Source organism: Jaculus jaculus, chromosome 2 (genome assembly GCF_020740685.1).
Source record: "Jaculus jaculus isolate mJacJac1 chromosome 2, mJacJac1.mat.Y.cur, whole genome shotgun sequence".
Classification (NCBI taxonomy): Eukaryota; Metazoa; Chordata; class Mammalia; order Rodentia; family Dipodidae; genus Jaculus; species Jaculus jaculus.
This window is the reverse complement of record NC_059103.1, coordinates 106,005,202-106,017,448: the sequence shown is the minus strand read 5'-3', so window position 1 is coordinate 106,017,448 and position 12,247 is coordinate 106,005,202. Positions and strand designations below refer to the sequence as shown.

Here is a 12,247-nt window from a genome sequence, read left to right as displayed (position 1 = left end):
AAACCAGACAGCAACTAGGGCAATCTTAAGTCAAATGAGGAATGAGCATGGTCATGCACCCCTGTCATCCATGGTGCTTGAGAAGATAATGCAGGAGAAGCCTGGAATATACAGCCTAGGAAGCTTGCTGAAGCCTTGTTTTGTAACAAGGAAATTGGGATTCTGGGGTGCTTCCGGGAACCCCAAGCCCTGAGTTCATATCTGCAAACTAACCAAAGAATTGACAATTCCACATTCAAGAGAATGATTTTTGTTTTACTTTATTTATTTATTTGAGAGAGGGAGGGAGGGAGGGAAAGAGGCAGAGAGAGGGAGAGAGAGAATGGGCACATCAGGGCCTCCAGCTACTGCAAATGAACTCCAGACACATGCACCCTTTGTGCATCTCGCTTACATGGATCCTTGGGAATCGAACCAAAGTCCTTTGGCTTTGCAGGCTAAGCCAACACTCCAGCCTCAAGAATGATTTTTAAAATACCACATTTTATTCGGATTTTACAAAGGAGTGCAGAAAGGGGAGGGATGAGAGGTAAGGGGAAATAAAATGGGGAGATGAAAAGTATACTACGTAGAGCCCAAAAGCCCACGTGGGCCACGTGTAGCTCAGGAATCTACGTGACCAGACGGATCTGGGAAAAAAAAGTGTCGAAAGAAAAGACAAAAAATGTCCAAGGAGCTCCTGCCATGTGGGGAGCAGGAGGAGATAAAGAATCTATGCAGAAAGTAAGGGCTGGGGAAGGGCCCCCAGCTGGGCCTGAGCTAGGGCCTACACTGAACCCCTACCAAGCCAGTTCAGGCCCACAACAGGAAGTTCCCAAGTGGTCAGAGAGCCTGAGAGCCTGCCCTCCACTTTCAAGGGTATTTATAACCTTAGGGTGGTGTCTTTTGGTCCAGGTGAACTAGAGGGCCAGCTAGTTGGTTAGGACAGGGGCTGTCTCAGGAAGATATTAGCTTAACTTGACCAACCATAATGTTTAAATCCTATGAAAGATCTCCCTCCCAGGAGGGGTCCTGACTCTTCGTGGAAAAAGTTCTTTGGAACTAGGTAAGAGATAAGAAAAACTTTGCTGCCCTTTTTATACTTTCAGGAGTCCAGTCACCCTAATTCTGCCCCCCTTTAGTTTCAAAATAAAGATGAAAGTGGGGGTGCCTGAGATGCAGCTACGTGACAGAGGTCTTGCTTGGTACCGCAAGGCCCTGGGATTTGATCTCCAGCACCAACAAAACAAATATGAAAGTCAGATAAAGACACTCATCTATCCAGACACCCAGGGCCTTCCTCTCAGTCTCAGAATCCATCTTAGGTTAAGATCCCAGCCAGATTACCTTGATTTTGGGGGGATATTGACAATTTAAGAAGTCTGATTTCATGCAAGAGATATTTGAGGCAACCAAAGAATACTTTACAAAGAGAAAAACACCCCTTTCAAAATGACTATGTATTTATTGCTAAAATAGACAATCAGCTCATTTAAAGTGCTGGTGTCTTCATCAAAGTAGACAGAAATGGACTCTTACTAAAGGAGTCATATAGAGCTGTACCATGTGGAATTTCAGAGGACTTCTATAGGGAAACTTCTGAGATTCCATCAGTACAAATTCCAAAGCTTAACCAGGATGAAGGAGAAGCTAACCATAATCCAAGAGATTAGTATTCAACATAAAAGTTTCTAGAGAGAAACTTATTGATTGAGAGAACTTAATTTGTCTTACTTTATGAAATAAAGGCCTTGGCTCAAAAGGTTACTGTCTGCTAGGCAGCATGCATTATCTATAATTTTTTTTATATATTATAAAAGCCTTCTGTAATTATATAGGGGATGGCTCTTTTTCTTTTTCTTTTTCTTTTTCACAATACTGGGGAGTGAACCTAGCAAGTGCTCCACCATGAGTAGTAACCCCAGCCAATGGTACGTTTTCAGAACTGGCAATTTCTTCCCATTGGCACCTGAAAGTCTTTTGTTTGATGAAGCTTCTTAGTTTGGTCTCCTTTCTATTTACTGATAAAGGCTCCTAATACATTTTTCACTTCAAAAGAACATGGCCAGGCTCAGAGGGCTAATACCCAAGAGATAAGAGAATGGTCTTCTGGGAAAATAAGCTAATCCTTTCGTTTACCAGAAGCTTTAACCAAATGAAACACCCCCTTGTTCCCACAAAGTGGGAGGTAGAAAGGCTTTGCTATGTAGCCAGATGCCAGAAGAGAAAATAAAACACAATTTTACATCTAAACAAGGAATAAAAAGATTCATACTCATATTTTCCTCACTAAGGGAAGTTAAGGGGAAAAAAGGTACGATGGGAGTTATAGTGGCATCCTAGACACAAGGTGTTCACACAAGTGCTTCTCTGAACAGAAACTGCCACAGCATTGTATCTTCCCTACAACATAGAGTATGCCATTCCAAATTTCCAGATCCTGCCTTTCTCTATACAGCACTGCACCATCCATTCTGACTTGTTATTATTTACAGCCAGCTGCTATCTGTTCACATTCTTCTGTATTAGTCAATTTGTCTGATAATCAAACATGAATTTTTATGGTTTGAGTAAACTTCCAAAGGGGTTAAAAAGACAGGAGAAGGAGGTTACAGGTAGTGTAGTGATATTTATAAACACTGCTGAGACTGTTGTTCCAAAATGAGGAAACATGTGGGAATCCTGGCCACATTTTCTAGTGAATAGGAAAACTGGGACTTTTGTGACTATTCTTATGCATTGATTGTTTTAGGCTCCTAAAAAAAAAAAAAAAAAAAAATCTTTGAGAATGTGACATTCATCTTCCAGGATGCTTTATTTCATTAAAGCCATAATTCTTTTCAGCCTGTAGTTGTCAAAGACAAAAGATAGACATAAAATACAGACTCTAGCTGAACATGGTGGCACACGCCTTTAATCCCAACACTCGGGAGGCAGAAGTAGGAGGATCACTATGGGTTCGAGGCCACCCTGAGACTACATAGTGAATTTCAGATCAGCATGGGCCAGAGTGAGACCTTACCTCAAAAAAACAAAGAAACAAAATACAGACTCTAACCAAAACATGTGTATTTTTCATGACATTCAACTTACTTTTTCATTCCATGCCCACAGTCCAATTCCAAGAAATGTTATTCCCAAAAACTGAAAGACAAAATGAAAAAGAGTAGAGTAAGTCTGGGCTAAATACCAATGTTTTTAATAATACAATATTTCAAATTCAATTGGTTCTTTTTCTGTCAGTTAATTCTTTTGTCATTTTACATGATCAGGAACGAGCTTTCTCTAAAACCTGAATTGACCATATTAGCAGGAAAAGAAATACTGTTGCAGTCAGGTTCGCATTGCTGGTAGAAATCACCCAATCAAGAGCAGCTTGTGGGAAGAAAGGTTTATTTTGGCTTACAGACTCAAGGGGAAGCTCCTCGATGGCAGGGGAAAACGATGGCATGAGCAGAGGTAGGACATCACCCCCTGACCCACATAAGGTAGACAATAGGAACAAGAGAGTGTGCCAAACATTGGCAAGGGAAAACTGGCTATAACACACATAAGCCCGCCCCCAACAATACACTACCTCGAAGAGGGTTTAATTCCCAAATCTCCATCTACTGGGAACCTAGCATTCAGAACATCTAAGTTTATGTGAGACACCTGAATCAGACCATCACAAATACCATAACCCCTTTGCTTAAGATTATTACAACACTGAGAAGGGCTGGCTACCCATAGGTGCTCAGAAATCACTCAAATTACGCATAACAATATTTAGGAAGAATCTTGATTGAAGTGAACATTTGAGTTGCAGAGGAACAGCGTGTCTCGGGGAATCTGAGAGCACTGTCTATTAGGAAACCTCGAGTACGGCTGGCCGTCCCCTCTGTTCCAGGCATCATTACAAAGTGGGCCAAGCAAGACAGGGCTACAGGAGCCCCATTGTCCTCCACTTCTTTCAAGATAATGATGAGACACAAAGAACTGGCTGGATTTTTCTGTGGTTTTTCTTTAGAAACTTGAATTATGTAAGTCATAGTTGGGAGGGCCTGTGACACTTTCTGGCTGAAACCCAAGCCCACACTGCCAGGCATAATTTGGTGCACACAACTACCGCGCAGACTTGAGTCCAGGCAGAGGTGTACCTCCTAAGTACCCACATACCTCACAGTTCTGTCAGCCGTAGACAGGAAGGAGCAATGAGAAGCAGCTGACAAAAGGAAGGACTTCCCACTGTCATTAGTTCTCAATGCATCCCATCTGCTTGAAGATGCAGATTTTTATTTGCCTTACGTTTTAACATCCCTCAGATTGGAATGTGGCTTAACACAGGTAGTGTCAGGCTGGAGAGATGGCTTGCCTGCACCTTAACTACTAAGATTTGATTACCTAGCACCCATGTGAAGCCAGATGCACAGGTGACACTTGAGGCTGTACAAGCTTGCAGTGGCGCACGCGTCTGGAGTTTGAATACAATAGCTGGAGGCCAATTCTCTCTACCTGTGTCTTTCTTTCTCTCTCTCCAATAAATAAATAAACATTTTAAAACACTGGTAATATTTCAGTTTGTTTCCTCTCCTCTCCCCTTGACAGTACTTAAATTAACAGTACTATCTTATTACTGGAGTGCCACAGATTAGGAGCCATTACAGAGCTGCCCACCAAGGACCCAGTGATTAGACATGGGTGTGACAGGCTACCTTAATCCCAATCATCACCATTAACAGCATCTCTAAATTTCCTTTTCCAGCACTGCAGTGAAAAAGGGTGGGCAGGCAGACAGGCAGTTTCAGTCCCGTGGTGAGGCGATGCTCACACTGTTTATTTTACTAATGTCTTGATTAAGTTGAATGCTAAGAAAGCTGTCCACTGAGAGGGTGGGCAGAGGAAACAGGAGTGAGGGTGGTTACGCTTCACAGTTTTGGGGAGACCTGAGAACTGTCTGCCTAGCAAGGTCATGGTTGTCCATGGCAGGGAGTGGCTAACATATTTGAAGGCAAGGGTTAGTAAATCCTAACCGGACTGGACCAACAGAGTAGGGGGAAAGAGGGCAGTGAAAAAAAAAAAACAAAAAGATAATTACGTACTGTGGTATTTTTAAAGACAGAACTTCCCAAAGCTCCCAGTTACTACTGATATTAAGTAAGACAGTGTACAATGAATACATTATGACTCCCTATATAGAAAAGCCCCAGTAAGCCTGTGACTTGGGGGGGGGGATGAAGACTTCCCTTCTTCCTATCTGTGCTCCTATGGGGAGGGAGGGCTGTTTGAAAAACATTTAGAAAGGTTTCTTGTTTTCAACACTCTGTGGACCCCTCCACTGCCCTGGACAGAGTGCTATTTAATTTGATGTTTCAAATCTAAAACAACAAAAAAGTATAATGACAGAACTACTCAGCACTTCATGATATTTGCAGATAATAGGCAAAACAGTAACTACTTACCAGTGACTACACGGGTCTCTCAGACCTAGAAACCTTGGCATCACTCCAATGACATCAAATGCACCCCAGGAAATGGCCAACATTGTTGTTTAAATATTTTATTTTTATTTATTTATTTGACAGAGATTGAGAGGGAGAGAAAGATGGTAGAGAGAAAGAATGGGCATGCCAGGGCCTCCAGCCACTGCAAACGAACTGCTTTTCATGGGCAGCTGGCCATCTCCCCAACACAGTACTTAGCCACAGTGTCACTGACAAGAGATTAAGGGGCGCTAACCTTCCTCTGCAGGGGGGTAGACACGCAGGCCCACTGCACACTAGACGTGCACCTGCCTGCCAGACTAGAGGGAACTCCAGGCTGACCCATGCAAGATGGCGACCAAGGACAGCCTCCTGGTCTTCCTCCTTCCGGGAACTTTTCACCAGATTTCCCACCCCTTCCGGGAGTCCCATTCTGAGTCTTCCAGACCAAGGTCCTTCGTTTACATTTAAACTTAGATAATGTACTTATACCTGCACAAGCCCCTCCCTCATTGCAGTTGCTCCCTGACTCTCACAGTGGAGTCGAGAGGCTGTTATGAGTTCTGACTCGAAAAGTGCTTTTCCTTTTTACCCTTTCTTTCTCTTTTTTGAATGGGGGCTGAAATCCTAGTAAGCATGCTTGTCATGACACCGTGGGGCTTTGGCACCTTTTCCCTCCAATAAATCGTCTTTGCCCTACTCATGCCTTGTCATTCACGTGCCTAATGTTTCCCGGTTGTGGGACAGAAATCTGCAGTCACCACCAGCCATGGGGGGATGGGAACACAGGACACCGGGGTCAACTGGCTCTCCTGCTGCTGGAGAGGAGAGATGCTTTCTGCTGAGAGCCCCACCTAATGACTCACATAGTTTGTGTTCAATACTGGGGGCAGGGGCTGTGCTCTCAAGCTTCGATGGTAATGTTTCTTAAGCTTCCCACAGTCAATTTTACTTTGAAATAGGCACTGTCATTGCCCTCTTTTTGGAAAACAGAAAACAAGTTTGGGTAACTTTTTTAGAGGCACATAGCTCAAACGGAGAAAGAGAGATTTGATTAAGATTGGGCACGTATTCTCACCGGCCCTAACAAATTCTCATTTCCTACCTAGAATGGGAAGTGACAGCACTATAGGGGATGTGATCAGGACATCTCTCCTCCAGAAAGCAAAGGAGACACTGAAGTAAAAGAGCCCGGCTTGGTGATCTCGTCTGTAATTTCAATGCTTTGGAGTCAGAGGCAGTGGATAAGGAGCTCAAGGCTAGCCTCTGCTATATGATACTCTCTAAAACCAAGACAACCAAGAGAGAGAGAGAGAGAGAGAGAGAGAGAGAGAGAGAGAGAGAGGGAGAAAGTCCTCCTCTTGGCATTTAGGGGGAGGGTAACTTTTTTCCCCAAGAATTATAATTTTAAAAACTTGGAAGTACATTTTTTTTAAATGAACAGGAGAAAGAAGAAAAAAGATTTACAGAAGACTCTCAGACAATTTCCTTTACAATCTTGTTTCAGTATTTCCTGCTTTGACTGTGACTTTCCAAACAAGGGTTTAAGAGCTTGGAAAAAGAACACAATCTGAAGTTAAGGAAAGTACTGCATACCTAAGCAAGCAAGTGGTGCAGGGCCTGGGCCTCAACTTGATACATACCTTTGGTGCTACATCACCAGTAAATGTCCTCCCAATTGCTCTCAGCCCATATGTTTTGTTTTAAAATCAAGTTGTTCCAGCTCCAAATAATTAAACAGAGAAGAGCCAAAAACCAGAGGCAGGCACGCAGAGCCGAAGCACATTCAGTTTCCCCTTCCCACTGCCCAGAGCAAAGCCAACTATAACCCCCCACGCTGACCTCATTCTCAAACTCAGGGGGACAGCCTCAGGGGAGCAGCCAGGAGCCCTTAGTGGCAACCTGTTATTGTGTGTGTGTGTGTGTGTGTGTGTGTGTGTGTGTGTGTGTGTGTGTGATGGGGGGATAGATTCAAAAGCACACCCGGGACATCTTGCCACATGGCAATATATGCAAATGTACAGCACAAATATTTTCCCACTGAACTATTGATGCAGCAAAATGAGTAACATTTGTCGAATGTGAAGTATGAGCTGTTTTCACTTTTTGTTTGCAGGGATGGGGAGCCAAGCTAGGACTTTGCACATAGCCATGTAAGTGTCCATTATGAACTGCATTCCCAGCCCTAAGGTACTGGGCTTCTTAAATTTCGTTTATATAAGCTGGGTGTGGTGACACACACATTTAATCTGAGGACTTGGGAAGCAGAGGTAGGAGGATCGCTGTGAGTTCAACACCAGTTTGGGACTACAGAGTAAGTTCCAGGTCAACCTGGGTGAGACCCTATCTCGAAAAAAAAACCAAAAAACAAAACAAAAAAAAAACCTCAAAAGAATTTCTTTTATTTGTATACACTTACAGGTGTTCATATGCAGGTGTGTGGACACATGTGTATGTGGATGCATGTGGAGGCCAGAGGTTGATGTTCTGAGTCTTTCTCAGTTACTCTCTGCTTGCCTTTTTTGAAGCAAAGTCTCTCATTGAACCTAGAGCTCATCAATTTACCTAGACTAGCTAATCACTGAGTCGCAGGATTTGCTGTCTCTGCTTCCCCATTGATGGCATTAACGGTGTGCACCACAATGCCCAGTGTTGCAAGTACTTTCTCATTGCTGTGACAAGCACCTGACCAGAAACATATCATGGGATCCACCCCTGCAGCAAGTTACAAGCTTAATCTTGATTGGAAATCCCCGAGGCTGTGGGGAACATACATCTACATTCAAACCACCACACTTAGCATTCTCTGTGGGTACCAGGGATAAGAATTCAGGTCTTCATGCTTTTATACTTTTATCTACTGAGCCATCTCCCCAGTCCATAAGGTAATGGTTTTTAATGTGAATGCATTGAAATAGCACTACTCAGTGTGGCGGCCACTAGCCAGTGACCACCTGAAATACAGTTCACTCAAATGGAGACGTCAGGGCAAGTGTTAAGTAGTATTTGAAGATGTAAAATAATAAAAAGAATATAAAATATCTCAGTATCTGTCTTATTTATTCTGTTTAAACGACATTTTGGATCTACTGGGTAAGCATGAATTTGTAATGTACTTTTTTTATAACTTCAAATATAATTAAAATTATTATAATTGTAGCTGGAGAGATGGCTTTAAATGATATTTTGGATCTACTGGGTAAGCATGAACTTGTAATATACTTTTTTATAACTCCAAATATAATTAAAATTATTATAACTGGGGCTGGAGAGATGGCTTAGTGGTTAAGGCACTTGCCTGCAAAACCAAAGGACCAAGGTTTGATTGGCCAGGACCCACGTAAAGGGAGATGTACAAAGTGGCACATGTGTCTGGAGTTTGTTTGCAGCAGCTAGAGGCCCTGACACTCCCATTTTCTCCATTTGCCTCTGTCTCTCTCTCAAAGAAATAAATAAAAATAAATAAATCATTATAATTTACCTTTTAACTATAGCTCCTAGAAAAGTGTTGGTTATATTTTATGGCTTGGGTTATTTGTACAGAATTATGTTGGTCTAAGAATTCCCCAGTCAGTTGGGTGTGGTGGCACACATATTTAATTCCAGCACTTGGAAGGCTAAGGAAGGAGGATTCCCATGAGTTCAGGCCATCCAGGACACCCTGGGCTGAAGTTCTTCAAAAAACAAAAGAAATTACACAGACATCCCATGCAGTAGGTGTTGCTATAATCTGTTTTATAGATAAGAAGACAGACTTAGAAATACTAAGCACTTCTCTAAGAAGTCCCCCATGCAGGGGCATGAGCTATGTTACTCAGGAAATCCGCCACCTTAGATGACTCTCACGACCATAGATTCACTGACTATCTCTAAGGCTTGTTGGGTTTGGAAATATTTACATAGACTTTACTGGTAGAACAATCCTAATACAAAAACCCCACACCTTCTTGGTACCATGTTGCTACCCATAAAACTTCACATTTTCAGACTATGGCTGTTCAACCTGTGCTTTCCTAATGTGTATGAAATGTCCACAGAATGTGGGCAGCAATCAAGAAGTGCTCTGCAATGCATGCCCTAACTCTCTAAATTGTGCTTTTGATATCTAAGCCATCAAAGGCACATTTTCCTGACAGGACCAAGACACGTCCTTGGTGAAAACAGCAAGTGTGCTACACTGACAGGCTTGGCAGAGCGAGGCCCAGCAGCGCTGATTCCTGGGCAGAGTTGAGGAGGAAAACAGTCTCAGGGCAGTGACAGGGGTGAGTCCTGGAAGGACCCATCTGCCCTCTTTGGAATATTTTTTTCTTCCATATCTTGTTATTTATATCTCAGCAGAATCTCTACCATCTTGGAAATGGAACATTGCTTCATTCTAGCTGATCCAAACTGGATACTTCAAAAAGCCATTCATCCATCCCTCGACAATGTTCATCAGACTTCCTGATTTGACACGACTTTTCTCGGGATAAATGGAGGTAAGAAACAGATGAGCTCTTGATGGCAGTGAGCTTCAAGTTCAGTAAGAGGATAATAATCAAACAATCAAAGAGTAAAAGGTAAAAGTGGTCCAGATGGTGCCACAAAGAAGCAGCAAATAAGAAAGCAATTTTATAAAACTTATTTATTTATTTCAGAGGAAGAGAGAGACGGGGCGGGGGGGGGAGAGGAAGGAAGGGAGGAAGGGAGGGAGGGAGGAAGGAAAAGAGAATGGGTGCACCTGGGCCTCTACACACTGCAAACAAACTATAGACGCATGCTCCACCTTGTGCATCTGGCTCATATGGTTCTAAGGAATTGAATCTGAGTCCTTAGGCTTTGCAGGCAAGCGCCTTAACTGCTAAGCCATCTCTCCAACCCTAAGCAAAGAATTTTGAGAGGAGGGTTTGGTTCAGGAAGACTTCCAAAGTGAAAGACGCACCAACTGGAACCTGAAGAAGAATAAGCCTGGGGGGGGGGGGCGGGAGGAACAGGGAAGAAAGCATGTACAGGCCTGTGGTAGGAAGAGCCTGACAAGTCAGGGGGTCTTCAGGGGCATCGGTGTGGTTGGGGCACACAGAAGAGTTTGGGAATGGTAACATATAGGAAGTTTGAGATGAGAAAGGCAAGTGTGTCATAGCCCACTCAGACCTTGTAAAAAATCCAGTCATTACCTGATAAGTGACAGGAAACTTGCCAAAGCCCATTTGTGTAGTGGGCAGAAGTAGGGTGGGCAGGCTGGCGCTTATGAGATTGGGGCTGGGGAAAAATCACCACGTGGGTGGCAGACGTCTGGAGTGGATCCACAGGGACCCAAAGAAAAAGGCTTGGAACTGCAGGCAAGAACTGGTCATGCTCAGGAGTGGAGAAGTGTGTGACATTTTCAGTAATGATTGGTTATAGGAGGGTTGAAGGCAGAAGACAAAGGCATGACAATAATGCCTGGGTTTCTGGCATCTTATACATGGTGACTGGGTCCATTCAAAATCCCAAATTGTTATTGAGGATATAGCTTATTGGTAGAGCATTTGCCCAGAATGATCATGGTCCTAGGTTCAATCCCCAGTCCTGGGGGGTGGGAATGGGAATATACAAAGTGTGTGGTCTATAGACAGAGTTAATTCTTTGGTGGCCATTTCACAGATAGATTGTTCAAGAGACATTTCTGAAGGATATTTTCTTGTATGGGAATTTTGGCTTCAATCTAAATTTTCTTTGAAGGAAATTTCAGTTTAAGAACTTTTAGAAACTAAATTATTCAAAAATCTCTATATATTTCCACCACCCCTGCTACTTTTTATTTATAAAAAGAAGCAATTATATATAAAGTGCACATCCAAGTTCACAGGCAGCTCCTAAATTGACACTTCCATTCCTGTTGGCTTAAAAAATAGCAGTTACATCAATGGTATCTGCCCAACATCCTGTGAATGAACTTGAAACAATGTTCAAGGTCAATCTGGCAGGGAAGCTGAAAATTTAGGTCAACCTAAAATGGATCCTCAGAAACATTATGCTAAATAACAATAGAAGGAAAATACTAGCATTTTGATTAGTTTTAAAGAGAAATTCAACATGAACCTGAATAAACAGGAAAGATGCACATGGAGCACTGGGCTCAGAAGGGAGAGAGGATGTGTACCATCAGGAAGGGTGTCCCTACAAGTTTCAGTACAGTGATTTTCTGACACATTTTAGCCACACTCCAGTTCTGGTAGGTCAATGAGCATTCCTCTCAAGTGTACTCAATATTTATGCTAATAAAATACATGTCTTTAAAGAATAGAGACTTATTTCAGGAATAAAAAGCCTCTGGGTATAATACTTGCCATATCAAAGCAATAAGTATAGGCTAGTAGAAAATTCAATACACAAAAAGTCAATTCTAGTTTTGCCACTGGGTCCAGGAGTCCCAATATGTGCAAACTGACCAGAATCCTCATGTTGAGATAGCATGACAAAGCTCAGATATGTAAATAGGCCATCCCTCATCAGGGCTGCCAGGGTCAGGTCCCTCAATTCACTTTGTCACAACACTGCTCTTAGAGTGGCTGCCTTAACCTTAGCGACCTTAGTGTGCAGTGCCTGAGTTCCGACTCCAGCACTGTGTAGCGCCACGAAGTGTTAAAGGCTCTTTCTGCATGTGACTAATGCTTGCTTAAGCCTCCATCTGCTATTGGCATGGCAGCCACCTAAGACGCAAGGTACCTTCTCTTGAGGCATGGCCATGCTCACTGTGGTGTGCAGGAGAGAAGGGCAATAGACAGAAATGCGTAGACTTCTCAGGGTTTTAGAGGCTGGGATGCACTGTGGGACAGAGAGCAGTG

The 12,247-nt window shown here is 43.0% G+C and overlaps 1 protein-coding gene across 2 annotated transcripts in view; it reads right to left on the bottom strand.

Moving 5' to 3' along the window:
- Positions 1-12,247, bottom strand: part of Tspan5 (tetraspanin 5) — a 193,043-nt gene that overhangs the window by 39,383 nt on the left and 141,413 nt on the right. For both annotated transcript variants that reach the window (XM_004661635.2, XM_045143983.1), the window contains exon 2: positions 3,073-3,123. In XM_004661635.2, coding sequence (XP_004661692.1) covers positions 3,073-3,123 — 51 coding nt within the window. The remainder of the gene's footprint in view (positions 1-3,072; positions 3,124-12,247) is intronic.